A 15,157-nucleotide genomic window follows, 5' to 3' on the forward strand; every position below is an offset into this window, starting at 1 on the left:
AAAAAAGCAAGTAGAGGTGAAAACATTCACGGATGTGAAATCGTGGGTAAAAATGCTGAATTCTTTGAGCCGCAGATTCAACAAGGTGGTCAAAAGACATTCGCCAGAGATGTTTGGTTGCCATTGGCATCGTCACGCGATGGCTGCAGATTTGAGAATCCTCCCTTCTGCTGCCTCACTGTGACCGTTTCATTGTGCACTTGATGATTTTTAAAAATGCAAGTTGCTTTCAAAGACGTGTGAGGTCGGTACCAGTCACGGTCTGGGAGAGTTTGAAAATGGCCGTTTTCTGTTTTGTTTTTAATATCATAAACTGCAGTAGTTAAAGCCTCAAAGACAAATAATAAGTACTGAAGTTGACTCAGACACTTTCCTACAGCGGGTTGTTTTCTGCATGGTCATTTCAATTTTATGCATTCTCAAAGTCAACATTTGGTCTGTGAAAAAAGGGGATCAACAGCTTCTCACAGTGAAGAAATCTTTTTTGTTTTTGGTTTGTGCAACAACAGGTTTGCTTTGAATAGCCATAAATAGCAATACTAACTTTGTTCAAAGGAAATGAACAAAGTTAGTAATTTGGCTCAAAATCAACAAGTCGGGGGCCCCGCCTGATTATCAGAAAATAATTGTTAAGTATTATTAATTTGTGATTACCTTCCTGGGTGAGGTTTGGTATTAAATATCACTGAATAAACAGACAACCTGTCTTCAAGTTTTTAAGAGAAATTATTAAAAATATACAACTAAGAAGAATGCCAGTTTTGCTGCCCGAATCATTTTTGCATTGCTGCAGGAAAACGTCTGCCTTGGAATTATGTCACCAAGAGACCAAAAGTTGGGAAAAAAAAAAGAAACAGATCCTTTCACTTGCATGTATAAATTATCCACTGAATCTACAGCAGATCAGTTTGATATTCCCAACAAACGATGGCAAACAAACAAATAAATCAACAACAACAACAAAAACGGATCTGCAACGAGCTTAGAAAAAAAAAGTCTTGCTACACAAGAGTTAAAGAAATCCCAACAACGAGAAGCTAATTTATTTGAAAAAGTGTTTTTGGACTGGTGTTAACTTGCTGTCCATTTACTACTGCCTGTGTGCGCCACCTGCTGGACTGAACTGTTAATTCTGCTTTTTAAGAAAGCAGAAGTCATTCTACAAGACTAAAACCTAAAGCTTTAGTTGACACGGAAATAACTGATTTCTTCGGTGGAATTTCTTTTATTGATGGTTTAGCAATATAAATTACACTGCCTGTTTCCTGAAATGTGCTATACAAATAAACATGGCTGATGGATTGATTGATAGAAATGAACAGAAATGATCAGAGCGATGGCTTTCATTTTAAAAATACATTTAAAAATCAAAATACGCCATGCTTATACTGCCAACAGAAAATCCACCAGAAAATCAGCCTTTTATAAAATCCTGATTCATTTTCCAAGTTTTGGTTTGTTTGTTTGTTTTCTGGTGTTGTTCAAAGAGCTGCTTCTTTTTCACACATCCAAAAGTTCTCAGTGGTGCAGGATATGTCATTCCAGCTGTTTTCCGTATCGAAGAACCTCATCTCCACACATATTGGATTTCCTTTTACCAGCCTGTTTGGCTCGTCAGGGCCCCAGTAGCTTGAAACGAACAAGACAAAAACGGGACAACATCAGAGACACAACGATGAAAACTGTCGCAGGTAAAGAGAACAGAGCGACGCAGCAACTCTTCAAAAGTGATCAGATTTCATCACGTTCACTGTTAACAGATTTTTGACCGCCAGTAGATTGAACACATGCGGCTTAAGATTAAGGAGCTGCTGCATGATGGTGCAAGTTCTTGGAAGAAAGTGGTGGTACACACCGTTAATGGATGTTTCTAGGTAGTTTTTTAAATTTTTTTTAATGTTTAAAAAAAGTAAAAACCTCTCCGTCAGCGGAGCTCCATCCACCCATATCCACCGTTCTGTCCCAGATAACTCGTGCAGTCCGATCCAGGTCAACCTGTCCCTGCTTAACTGCGTGATAAAGTTCTTACGCAGAAAATAAAAATAATAACAACAAATGCAGAAATCAGTCAAAATGAAGATTATTGCTATTTTGCATGTTCTGCTTATTTGTTTTGCCTAATAATGATTTTTCGCTCACGGTAACAGAAGCCTACCTGTTCCTCTCTGCTGTTTATGATCAGCAGGTCGGCGTCCTCCCGCAGGCAGTACTTCCGGCTCTCGTCCCAAGTCTTCTTGATGGACGACATGTAATAAAAACTGTCGCGGAAATACAGCCATCCTTTCTGGAGATACTGCCCTGTTGAGGTGTTAAAACGTCTTATGAGCTTAATGTTTCCCTCATACTGAAGCCTGAATTGCAATTCAAGAAAAGCACAAATTTTTCCTTTTAAATCGGTTTATGCAAATGGAGACTTTTTTTATTTATTTTTTATTTTTTACATTTAATATGGGCAATGTTATTATTAACAACTTTAAATAGTATTACATTCATCTTTAGGTACAACGCACCAGGGCCGTGCAGAGACCTTTGGAGGGCTCAAAGTTAAAAAGGGCACATTGAACAAGATCTTAAAAACATCCTACAACAACACAGCAACGACCCATATTAACCAAGAACCTAATTGGATCCTACTATATCATTGCCATCATGCGGGGAAATGCAAAGCAAATATAGTCTATATTTTCCCCAACAGGTATAAAGTATCTGTTTCTGCTGCTGACAGTCCTGGAGGGCTGAGCTGATCTAACAGACCAGAGGAGAGAAGGTCAAAGGTTATAAAGTTATGAAATAAGCAAATTTGCTGCCATTTTACTAATGAAGCCCTAATAATATCTATTTAACCTCTAGAATAACCTGGCTGCAGACTGATTTATAGATCCAAAAAGCTCGAAGGGGTTAAATCTATATAATAGTTTGATTTTAAACCTCTAGATCTAGAATTATAAGACTGGGATATCAAGGCAAAGAAAACTCAGTAGCTGCTGGTAGGGGCCATTCAGGGGCCTCCAGACATTCAGGGGCCCCTAGAAATGGTTTAATTGTAACACAGACCATAGATCTAAACCTGTAGCATCATTTATAGAAAATGACAATGTTATTAAATTTTATTTAACGCATTCAGCTGAGAAAAAAATATTTACATTTAGGATTTAATTAGGAAGTTTACTTTGTAAAAGTTTAAAGCATCATCTTGATAGTTTGATTCAGGGTCGGTTCTAGCCATGGATACATGAGGGGGACAATAAGGCAGCGTCATAATACTGTAATGACGCCAACACCGCAGATGTCGTCCCGCAGAATAGGGTTTATTAGAATAAGTACAAGCTGCTATTCCTGAGGCTGCAGATCACGCCTCTAACAAACTGGTACACTCAACAGATAGCGTCACTGCTAACCCAACTCTGAACTCTCTCCGCTTCCGGTCCTGGTATCAGGTTTCAGCGCCAAAAGACGCAAACATTTCCCACACAAAGGACAGAATATTCAGTCCGTAACAGTTTCTTTTCTGGCATGACGTTTATTTTGCGATTACTACAAATGAACACAGTGCGATTGATTAGCTAACGTGAAAACCTGCTGGACTGATAATGTGTCAGAGTTGGTGTGAGGGTTGGTTTATTTTAACTGGACCGAAACGCAGCGAGCTGCGCAGCACAACATGCTAAGGTTGTTAAAGTCAAGGGAACATAAATGAGCTACTTCCAACTCCCTTGATATATTTTAAAAAAAAAATTGAAACTTTAACTCTGGGGCTTGTTTTGGACCTGTAGTGTTAGCAAAGCATTGTGTTCCTTTAGTGTACATTTAAGATTTAGACAACTTGGCAGATAAAGTCGCCATCGCTGGCATCTAGCCAGTTTGCTGCCCGCTACCAGGGCGTGAGGCTGGTTTGAATACTGAATGCTGATTGGCTTTTTACCAGAGGCTGAGGGGTTTCAGCTGCAGGCTGACCACAGACAGACGGGAGAAGATCGTCTGGTGCGCAGCAGAACCTCAGATAACGGAGATGTTTCGTTAATTGTGGCAAGTTTCATTTGAGGGGGCAAGACGTTTGTTTGAGGGGGGGACTGCTCCCTTTTGCCCCAGCGTATAGCCGGCCCTGTTTGATTGTTGTGTTACCATGGCTACAATATGGTGTAATCTTTGTGTTTGAAATGGGTTTGTTCACAAATACATCACAGCAAACAACCAATAATCAGTGATTGATTTTAAACTCGGCCAATAAACCTGGTCTCCCCTGGTGTCTTACTTTTAATAATGAAAATGTCCAAAACTTTTTTCAGTTTTGGATTTACAAAATAATTGACATTCCCAACAACAACAAAACACTGTATCTACTGTATTAGTTTGAAATATTACATCTTATTTATTGCTGAGCAAATTAAAAAAAAATTTAATTTCATTTTGGCCCACAAGCATTTTTAAGTTAGAGATTTTGGCCCATGCAGCAAAAGGCTTGGACACCACTGATCTAGTGCTTTCCACATATGAATTGTCACATAATCTCTTATGGGTCATTTCATAATCTTCGCACTTACTGGTCTCTTGCTTCAGCTTGCACATGTCCTGAGTCTCGTTACCGCAAAACACCTCATCTGGCGTGGGCTGAGGTACGTCTGAAAGAGTAGGACAAGTTGGCCATGATTTAAAAGAAAATCTCTCATTGCGGTTTCATGGAAGTGTTAAGTGTAAAGATATAGTATCCATAAAGAAATTATGGAGGCGTCGAGTAGCTTTGTAGATTAAATGGAAAAAATAAGACAAAAAAACTAAACAAAAGAAAACATGGGAGCGCAGAGAGCCAGAGGAGAACCAAAACAGAAATCCAGTAAAAGTTGAAGACAGGATACACAAGGAAGAAAAATGATTTAATGGGAGGAGCCAGCAAGGAGTGACTGAGAAAGAGTTGTATTTACACTGGGAGCTTGACTCCTGAACAAGGACCAGATGGCTGATTAGAAATGGGTTGGAAGTGTGAGGGAGAGAGAGAGAAAAAATGGCACAGGGAGCGAGTTACACAAACTGGGTAACTGGGAAAACGAATCTATAATAAATAAATAGATATAAGGAACCTAATTAAACTAAGGTAACTAGAGGACTGAAGTAAGGTGAAACAAAAACAAAGCTATTCAAGTTGAAGAAAGAGATAAGGAACATAGAATAATAACAAAACTAGGATCAAACTCCAAAACAACCCAAAAAAACTGCAAAAGTTTGAAAAATGACTTCCAGCTAAATTTCTCTATCAACTGGAGCAAAATTAACAGCATGTTTTTTTCAGGATTGTTCATAGCTGTGTTTATTGTTGCAGTTTTCCATTCTATAAATGCAGTTTGTAAAGCAAAAATGCAATAAAAAGAACTACAAGGTTTTGCTAAAGCCTCAAACTATTAATTGCTGTCTTTCATCGCTCAACTTACATACTTGAAAAAAAACAACAAACTGAATTTCAAAGTTGGATTCCTGAAAGTCTCCAGATCCACCTCCTGGGCTCTGATTGATCTTTAGAAAAAGTGTCCGGTCTCACAACAAAGGTTAAAAAGACAAAACACAAAACCAACTCACTGAGAGCCAGACGAAGGGAAACGTTGAGAGCAACTTGTAGGATGCAAAGAACTCCGAAGATAACAGCGACCACTCTGAGCGACTTAATCCCTTAGGGAAAAAACAAAAAAGCACATTGACAGTTAAATGCTTGTGTTGCTGTTTAAAACAAATCGTTTTTCTTTTTCATGCAAACCAATTAGTGGAGATATTCTTCTTAAAATCACGTAAAAGTAAGAGCAGCGAGTTTCAATCAGTTTCTCAAAATTTGTCAAGTTAAGAAGAAACATTCTTTAAGGCAATGATGTTTCAAGGCTATTTGGGTCTTACCCGACTCGGCGTCATTTCCCCCGGTCTCTAACTCGGGACGCCCATTAGTGGACGGATGGGGCTGATTCACATAATCGATCTCGGCTGCGTTTCGGTTAACAGCTCGCGCCATCTGACCCTGACGGTCAGCAACACTGACGATGGGCGACAAATCTATGTTGAGAATGATGCTGGAGCCCAACGCCGTTCTGCTTTTGCTCGTTTCTCAACATGGCAACACCTTCTTTTTCTTCTCCTTTCAGACGTCCTAAAAAGCCTTTAGTTCCCCAGTAGGAAAAAAAGTGAAGAAAGAAACACTATTTCAACAAAACCTTTGCTCCGAATCGGAATGATTGAAGGGCGCAGGTTTCACAATCTGAAACATAGTCATCTTTTAAAAAATGATTTAAAATCAATTTTCTTCCTCTGGTCATGATTGTGTTAGCTACAAACTGCACACTTTTATGGTTATATATATGTATTTTAAAAGGTGTGTTTTGTTTTACGTCTGCTGGGATTCTTGTTTAAACTCTTTGGATCAGGTCTAAGAAGAAACTTCACAACATTAAATGAACGTAAATATATTGAGCTAGGACAACAAGAGAATGATGATCTCATCATATGTTGTCATTTTTGAGAATTGGATAGAGATGTTTTAAAATGTGAAGGTAAAGCTGCCAACTGTTAACTGTTAAAGCTGTTAACCTAAAGACAACTTTAGCTGCCACTAAAGGCAAAGGTTTACCTTAAAGAAGCCTGAAAATTGTCATTAAATCTCGACCATGGCAACACCAGCGTTTTGTGATTTGCTCATTTCCTGTGTGGCACTTCTTTTGCAAATCAAGATATTTCAAACAGAACTACCTGTCAGAGAAGTAACCACTTTTAAGGATTTTGAAAACATCCTTTCTTAACTTGTTCAACTAGTTCCTCACATTTGTTTTTCTCTGTGATGAATCTTCCACATTTTGAACCACAATTTCTGCTTCTGATTTTTTTTCCCTCTTACCCAACTTGCTCAAAACAAGGAAGATATTTGTGAAAGGAAAGGAGACGAACAGAACGAAGGCAGAGAATTACTGTGCTGAAAGTAGGAGAATCGATGCTTGGCTGGGGTACACACTGGAAAGATATACGGAAATTTCAGGTTTAAAGGACACTCCGGGATTTGGACTGTTATTCTTTTCTTTTTTTACATTTGCAATTTAAGATCCAGTTCAGTTCCAGAATCACTCTGGTAAGATTAAAAGAACTGCTTCATTCACATTCCTCAGACAGTTCGGTCCATATCGACATTTTGAATTGCTGCCTTTACAGTCATGGTGTAAGTCTGCCGTCCAGCCACATCCCACTGGTAAGAAGCTATAGAAGCCATCATTTGGCTGAGATTCTATTAGCGCAGACCTTTAGCTTAGACACTTTGTCCAACACATTTCCGGGGGCCATAGCCCACTCAATCTGAGACCACCACATGGTCAAGAAACATTTTTCAAAAGAGGTATTGTCCAATTTTGTTGAGCCTGGGTAGATCATAGCATCAGTTTCCTGTCCTCTACTGGAGGAACTATCAGGTGGTGCGGTCTCTTTCTGCTGTAGCTCATCCGCTTCAGGACTGGAAATGCTCTACGTTTAGAGCATTGTTATGCCCATATTTGGTCATTTTACTTGGCCTGCCCACTCTCCTCTCCTCTGCAGGCTTTTCAGTTCTCTGCCAATCACAGGAAATGACTTAAAATATCAACAGTTACCAAAAGTCAGAGGCCAGCCACTCTGGGGCCAAAAAAAACATTTCATGTTCAAAGTCGCATAAATCCTCTTGCTTCTCCAGTCTGATGATGGGTTTGATCTTCAGTCGTCTTTATCATGTTCAGATCCCTAAATGCCTGATGCTCTTGACTGGCCAAGTCACTGTTTCTGTTACGACTGAATAGGTCTAGGCATTGAATTTATTTATTTCAGCTGCACAGGTAATAAATAAACAATGTTTCTCGTGAATGCGCGTCATCCCTTTGTGATAGTATATCTATATGTCTGTGTGTACACATACCGTTCCTGGGGAAATGTACTCCCTATGATTTACATTTTGTCATGTCACAGCCGCACATTCAAAGGAGGCCATTGAATTTTTATGACACACAGATACAAAATGAATCATCATTCCGGAAAATTACACTTTTGTTCAGCCTAGATTGTGATATAAATGCATCTATCTGTGTATCTGTCTGTGACCGATGACAAGTGATGTGGTTTATCTTTTTTTTTTTTAAAGCTTGTTTCTTCCTCTTTTTGTTACCACTTCTAATTTTGTCTTTCCTCGTTCTTTAAGAATGCACCAGAAGCAGGAGGATGACATCACTCAGTGTCTAGCTGCCGATGAAGTCGGGACAATGCCCAGACGGGGGATGAGCGACTATGTTAATGAGCGGCCATATGGGGAAACAAATTTGCCAGGTAACACAAAATATTACAAACATCTTCATTTTAGCTTATCAATTTAAATACATGTTTTCCTTTGACTTGCAGAGAGAAGACGCTATCGTCTGCTTTTCCTCAGCATCGGCGCGCTGTGTATCATACAAGCCATTCTCAATTTGTCGCTTCGTCTTACATGTGAGTGTCTCTTCTTTGTCTCATAGAGTGTAGGTAAAACAACAAAAAACAGCCATAACAGTTTGTTTTTTCTCGTTTTATTCACAGTGTACTCAAACAAGATTGCACCCTCCTCAGCTTGCAACATATCCGTGTTTGGTGATGAAAACCACAAGATGGAGGAAGAAACAATGTGTGAGCAAATTAAGCCTGGTCAGTGCAGAAAGTTCCTGGAAGTCGCCTGTGCCTTGAAGAGAGACAGAGGCACACTTGAAGAAACTATCAGCAGACTCACGAAGGAAAAAAAGATGGTAGAGGAGGAGAGAGACCGGCTGAAAATGAATCTCTGCCTCCCTTTGGAGGCGCCATAAGCAAACTAAGCAGCCGGTAAGGGCCCCGGGGCCGCTAGGGGGCCCCCTAAGTGGAACCTTTTTTTTTCTTTTTAGTAATAATTTCTACGTGATTAGATTAACAAAAACACACACATTCATTATGAAGTTGTGATTATTTTACAATAGCATATATTTGATAATGTATTGTAGAAATCTTTCTTATATGGGCAAGAAGAAAAAAAAAATTGAATTGTTCATGGGGGTCCCCTGGTGGCCGCGGTAGGTACCGCACCGCACGATACTATAAGCTGCTGTGCAGAACAACCCAAACCTCCAAATCACCGGTGGAGGATGAGTTAGCAAAAAAAGGACTTATCCTTCAGGGAGAGAGAAAAGAAAGAGGAAGAATAGAGAAAAGGTCAGGATAAAGGTATGTTTTAATGTGTCTCGGTAACGTAATGTTTATCAGAAAGATTTGTGGAGCTGCTAATAGAAAATTAGCTTGATAGCAACCTTGAACGGTCCAATTCAACAACCAAACATTTGCGCTACATTGTTTGTATTTGTGTGAAACTGAGATTTGACTTTAAATGAGTTGGTTCTCCCGGTTGGCCCTGAATGTTTCGAAGTGTTGTTTGACTTCAAAGCAACGTGTTTGATAACATTTGACAACAATAATTAGCTTCTCAATGTTTGTTGCTTAGCAAAATGCTTCTCCATCAGGCTACCTGGCTACTGCATTAATATGTCCATGAGCTGCTCTAAGCTGTAGTTGGATATATGTTGTTTGTTGCTGAGCGTGATAATTTATGTATCTAAAACAACCATTTTTTTTTTACATCAACTTCTAAGTTTATTGAAACTTCTGCAGTTAAAAATTATTTGAAGGTTCAGACTCAGCCTGGTACCGGTATAAAAAACTCCCAGGTGATTTGTGAAGTACGTAGTTGTTTCTGCCTCGTTACTCCAACCTGTTCTATCCTGTTTACAGGTTAGAAGTGGTCCAATACAGTGGTCTTACTCTCAGTACGTCTCACAACGTAACCTTTTGAAGAACCTATTTAGTCTTGTTAAGGAAGTTTTTATAGAGTCTTTTAGAGTTTGGTTTACCGCTGTCATAGCAACTGATCTAACAGGCGCTGGGAGGAAGAAGAGCGACTGCCGTCTTAGTCAGCTGAGGTTTTATGTACACATTGTTTACTTTACGTCAGTTGTCATTTATTAAATAAAACGGCTCTGGATATTGTTGGAAAGTAATATGCAAATGTTGTTTAGATATTTCAAATATGTTACCTGTGATCTGTTTAGCCATATGTCTTTCTGTGAGCATGTTCATGTGTAGAAAAAAGAAAGGCTTGGGCCGGCCCTGTCTGCGTGGTCGGAGAATAAAAATGGCATTCTAGAGATGTTCCTCAGTGCTGAGTCATTGGTTACATGTCAGAGACATTTACTTGATGTTGCATAAGGGGACGCTATTTAAAAAAATCCCCAACATCACACATTTGCTAATTATTTTCTGAATGTAGCTTTGTAGTTTTTAAAGCTAAGCAAAAATAAATTGTATGCTGTTGTCTTGTTCATGAGCACTGGCTCGATGAAATGAGACATGAAGACATAGCTTGGGTTTTCGTAATAAAGAAATTGCTTAAGGGTGTTTTCACACCTGATTGTCTGGTAGACTCAGTTCGATTGAGGACCAAAATTGCAACATTTGTTACATTTTCAGCTGGTGTCACTGTGTCAAACAAACCAAACTCTTTGAGGAAACTATTTACCCCCCTAGCGCTGCACCAAGAACCACCTAGAACTACCTAAACAAATTAAACTTTCCAGACAAATTGACTGAATCGGACTAGACAGTTCTGGTCTGGTCCGATCATCCGGTAGACTCTGTTTGATTGGAGACCAAAACCCACAACATTGCAACTTGGGTCAGGGTTGCATTCCAAAGTGAGCATTTTTCAATTAATAAATGAGCTGTGAATAATTTTCAGCCTTTAACGTGAAATCAGGCAGAAATAGAGGTTTGACCATTTGTTCATCTACACATTACTGTGCTCTGTGAGAGAATCAATGTCCTCATAGGATACTCTGCAGTATAAACATTTGGCTTTGTCTGCAACAAGTCACTTAAATTAGCCTTTGACAAATTTTGGACCCTTTACCAAGAATGTTCTATATGAGACCAGTTTCTGTAGTGTAATGGATATCACGTTTGCTTTACACGCAAAAAGTATCTGGTTCAAGACCAGACAGAAACATTTTCTCCAGGTTATGTTTATCATAGGGTGTTGTCAGTCAACAGAAGGGTGTCATTTGTGTGATCTGGCACTTGCCAAGTCACTTCTGTGAGGCGTCCTTGAAATCAAGGCTCATTCAAGCACATTTAATCACTTATGGTTTTACACCCTGGATTCTGAATCGTGGTATCTGAGTTCCAGGTACAGTAGGAACTTCTGGCATTGCACCTAAAATGTTGCACAAAGCAACTTTTTCAATACAGTAAGTGTTCTCAGGCTTCATTTATGGACTCTAAGTAACGCAAAAGTTCACTTGACCCAAAATCAAGTGAACTGGAACCCAAAGAAGCAACAAAATCTAGCAAACCAACATGATTTCAATATACTTTATTAAAACATGGTAAATAATTTAGAAATCAGTAACAGTTTGTATTATAATACAGTACTTTAGTTAAAAAGGATTGGACATTGCAAACACAAAGGCCACAGGAAGCTGTAGCCCAATATTGACAATGTGCAACTTTCCCATCCCTAATGCTCCAAGAATCAACCCTGCCACCGTCCCCACAGTTCCCAGCCATGAGGACCACCTTGTAGCTGCCGCCGATGTTGCACCAACTGACATCCCCGCTGCTCCAACCACTCCCAGCAGGGCACCCGCCATCTCTCCGTCACTCAGAACTGGAGCTAAAGCGTCCATCCCTGTGAGTAGGACTCCTGCGACCGAAGCTGCCCCTACAATAACCTTTACCTCGCCAGCTGCTCTGCGAACTAATGCCCCTCCCACTGTGGCCCCCAGGCCCAGCTGACATAGTTTTGCCCCAAAAAAGGATGTGGTCACAGCCTCCAGGGAAGACTGAAGGTTCATTCGAGTGCTGATGGATTCTGCGGACTGATTGTGCCCCGCCTGGCTCATCCTCGTAGCAGCTGTAACAGCCTCCTGCTTGGCATGCAGCGTGAGCATGGCAATGATGAAGGTTGCAAACATTCCCATGCACCCCACCAACATCCAGAACTTAAAGTCAGAGGACTGCATAAGAACAAAGGCAATGAGGACAACTAAAGCCAGAAGCACTATAAGCACAACCTGATGGCTCCCATAGCCAAACAATCCTAATACTGATGTGACAAAGGAAACCACTGCCATTGGTATTCCCGTGAAAGCCAAGAAATCGACTTGTTTGACCAAAACGGTATTGATCCAGTCGTGGATGGTTCTTTGCTCCATTTCAGCCTCTTTTTTCTCGATTTTCCTCTTGTCTATCGCCTCCCTTTCTCTTTTTTCAGTGATCCATCTCGCCCTGTCATCCACTGCGTTACCGCCCTTCTCTACGGACAATATCCTCTCCTCTATTTGCAGAGCCACCCTTTGTCTCTGCTGCCACTCAATAATCTCAATGTCTTCCCTCTCTCTGGACATGACATCAACTCCTAGAGTGCAACAAGTCTCTCCCTGGGTCCATGCCAGCTGGAATAAAACACTAAGAGGCGGTTTAAGCACAGTGAACAGGCCTAAAGCCCACAGAAGTCCCACCATGCCATAGGTCCTCACAATCCATTCGATTGCCTTCCCAAACGTTGCTCCGCTGAGTGTGATCCCTAGAATGCCAGCACATCCTGCTGATGCCCACAAGCCAGCAGAGTCTGCGTAGGAGGTGCTGCACCTCCTCATTCTTACAAACACCGAGGCTACCGCCGCCGCCAAAATAACTCCTGCTATGACGGATGTCATTGCTGTTGTCAGTGCTGTTGCTCCCATAAGCGTGCCCAGTCCCAGGGGACCCATCACCCTGACCTCCTCCATCACTGGTTTCAGTGGACCGCTTGCAGTCATGGCAGACGCGATCCTATCCACCGGGTCCTCCGTAGCGCCCAGTATGCACCCTCCCACAGCTCCCAGGGCAAATCCCAGAGCTGCCTCCATCAACTGGCTCTTGTTTCCTGAAAGAGAAAGAAGGCACAAATCGTTTTACCACTTTGGCTTTTTTTATTCCTACTATTTCAGGAGCAAACAAATAGTTCTGTACCACCAGAACTACTGGACATCATATAATTTGAAACTACATTTCTGAAATCTCCACATTATCAAATGTTGTCATCACGTTTGAAATATGTAATCCCAACAAATAATTTCTACGAGGTGAAAGTTGGTTTACTATTTCGACTTGATAGGCAGTCATAATTTCTTTTGATACTTTTGGATCAGAACCACAATCAATGGAAATATGGTGCTATATGAAGTCTTCAGAAAACAGTAAGGTGTATGTGTTTTTATGCTTCATAATTATGTCTTATTTCAGTTTTTAGGGTTTCAAACATGTTCAGAAGAAGATTCTCTGCCAAACTGAACAAGTTCCACAAGAAAAAATCTACACTAACCGCATTGCACATGAAACTACGCATTTTTCAGCCGAAGCAGTCAAACGGTGGTTACATTTTTGTAATTTTAGTTTCAGATTTTTTTCTGTCAATATCTGTCACTACTTTATCTCAAGAGCACAATGTTGCCCCGTGGCAATGGACAATGTACCTACAGTCGGAACAGACAGACACCTTTGACAAACAGGTTTTTCAGGTTCGACCCGGAGAAGCGATCTCTATCTGTGCCTGGCTACATGTGACTTTAATCAAGCTAGCAAAGATGGAAGCTATAAACAATAAAAAACCTGGCGTGAACACTTTAACCTACAAAAGTTAGCATGAATCATTTGTGTAGTTAGCCAATGATGAAAGCACTTGCAGTCCTGTCCGGTGGATGTTTTACTTCAGCTCAGTTTACAAGAACAAAGGAGCAAACCACACTCAAACACTGGGTTATCAACAAACTTGTGAATGAAACTGTTGATTTAGGTATTAGATGTAGCCTTACTCAGTTTATTCCGTGCCATGTTGTCCAGAGATAAGGAAATCCTCTTTCCCAGAAATGCTTCTCTCCTCGTTTGTGTGCTCACAAGACTCGTAGTAAAACTTGTCTAAGATAGTTTCCTTTTTTCTACCCCCCATAGTAAAGGAGCCTTCAGGGGACACGCCCTCTTTTCCAACTCACTTCTCTGAATCATCTTTCCTGGAGATCTACAGGATCTCTGCACTATGCAGCTCAATGTGTTTGTCAGCGGGATTCAAAGGAGTAACAATGCAGCAACTTCCATCTGTGGTTTTGGTTAATGTAAAAAAAAAAAAAAACTACAAACGTTTGAAATAAATGCGTCCTTTATTGCAAAAGCATGAAAGACAACAAAAAAATACTTCTTTATATTTATTTAGCATGGAAAAAACATGTAGTTAATTATGTAATATTGCTTTTTTAACAATAAGGAATTTGATACACTGCCAAGTCTGAGATAATCTTCATCAATGGTGAAAGATGCAATCTTGAAAAAAAATCAGAAAAATGACATTGTGCTATCTTTAATTTGCATTTTATTGCATAAAAAACATTTTATATGATAGAAAAATGACACTTAACATAAGGAAAAGATGTTTACAATTACAGAGATTAGATTTGTTCTGTAATTCTTGACCAGGATTTCAATTACTGCAGTAGAGATTTTATCCCACTCCTCCATACAGATATTCTCAAAATCTTTCAGGTAGTAAATGAAAATCTAGAAACTTAAATAAATAAAAAAAAAACCTCAGGAAATAACAGATATTTGTGTCTTGCAATAAATTACAACCTGGCCAATGTTTTCAAAAGAGAAGTGTTTATAGAAAAACTCTTTCATAACATCAAACAGTACAAATTAAATTTTATGTTGATTAGATCACAAAGACTAAATTTCCGTTTAGACAAACACAGAGGTGATATTCATGAGATTCTTTATGAACATTTTGATTAAAAATAAATTCTTGGCACCGTCCAAATGACATTATTTCATCCTCGTGAGTTATCTATAGAACATGTTTGATTATTGACTTTGATTTTTCCACCAGTTATAAAAAATAATGGCTTAATCTAAACCTTCATCTTGTATGTTGGATCTGATCTCAGTCATTTAAAGAAATGTTGCCTTTGATTCCTGTTTCCATTGTAGACAAAAAATCTAACGCTTTTATAGTAGCTGTAATTAAACCTATATTTAGAAATATTCCCTCAATCAAGAGGATTTAATAAATTATCTAATCTCCATTTATTATCTA

General features: G+C 39.6%; 2 protein-coding genes and 1 non-coding gene across 3 annotated transcripts; 1 reads left to right on the forward strand and 2 right to left on the reverse strand.

Annotated features, from left to right (window-relative positions):
• LOC111608568 (CD209 antigen-like protein C) lies at positions 1-6,044 on the reverse strand. The gene is made up of 6 exons (XM_023333456.1): positions 5,878-6,044; positions 5,569-5,658; positions 4,542-4,619; positions 2,156-2,298; positions 1,918-2,024; positions 1-1,629 (listed from the first exon to the last, which is right to left on the reverse strand). The coding sequence occupies exons 1-6, from the start codon at positions 5,987-5,989 to the stop codon at positions 1,482-1,484; spliced, it is 678 nt and encodes a 225-aa protein (XP_023189224.1). The 5' UTR covers positions 5,990-6,044; the 3' UTR covers positions 1-1,481.
• Positions 6,045-10,965: 4,921 nt separating this feature from the next.
• trnav-uac lies at positions 10,966-11,038 on the forward strand. The gene has a single exon. It is a non-coding gene; the product is annotated as a tRNA-Val (tRNA).
• Positions 11,039-11,408: 370 nt separating this feature from the next.
• Positions 11,409-14,031, reverse strand: LOC111608679. Its single transcript, XM_023334366.1, has 2 exons — positions 13,887-14,031; positions 11,409-12,958 (listed from the first exon to the last, which is right to left on the reverse strand). The coding sequence occupies exons 1-2, from the start codon at positions 13,903-13,905 to the stop codon at positions 11,469-11,471; spliced, it is 1,509 nt and encodes a 502-aa protein (XP_023190134.1). The 5' UTR covers positions 13,906-14,031; the 3' UTR covers positions 11,409-11,468.
• Between the last annotated feature and the right edge of the window lie 1,126 nt (positions 14,032-15,157).

Source organism: Xiphophorus maculatus, chromosome 5, assembly GCF_002775205.1.
Source record: "Xiphophorus maculatus strain JP 163 A chromosome 5, X_maculatus-5.0-male, whole genome shotgun sequence".
NCBI lineage: Eukaryota > Metazoa > Chordata > Actinopteri > Cyprinodontiformes > Poeciliidae > Xiphophorus > Xiphophorus maculatus.

What these genes read in the sequence shown, in the direction of transcription:
- LOC111608568 (XM_023333456.1), bottom strand. Translation starts at nt 5,989, where the DNA reads ATGGCGCGAGCTGTTAACCGAAACGCAGCCGAGATCGATTATGTGAAT. An exon ending in CAAGCTGAAGCAAGAGACCA is followed by an intron (nt 2,299 to 4,541) that starts GTAAGTGCGAAG and finishes ACACCTCAACAG; the next exon opens with GGCAGTATCTCCAGAAAGGA. An exon ending in TAAACAGCAGAGAGGAACAG is followed by an intron (nt 2,025 to 2,155) that starts GTAGGCTTCTGT and finishes TTTCTGCGTAAG; the next exon opens with AACTTTATCACGCAGTTAAG.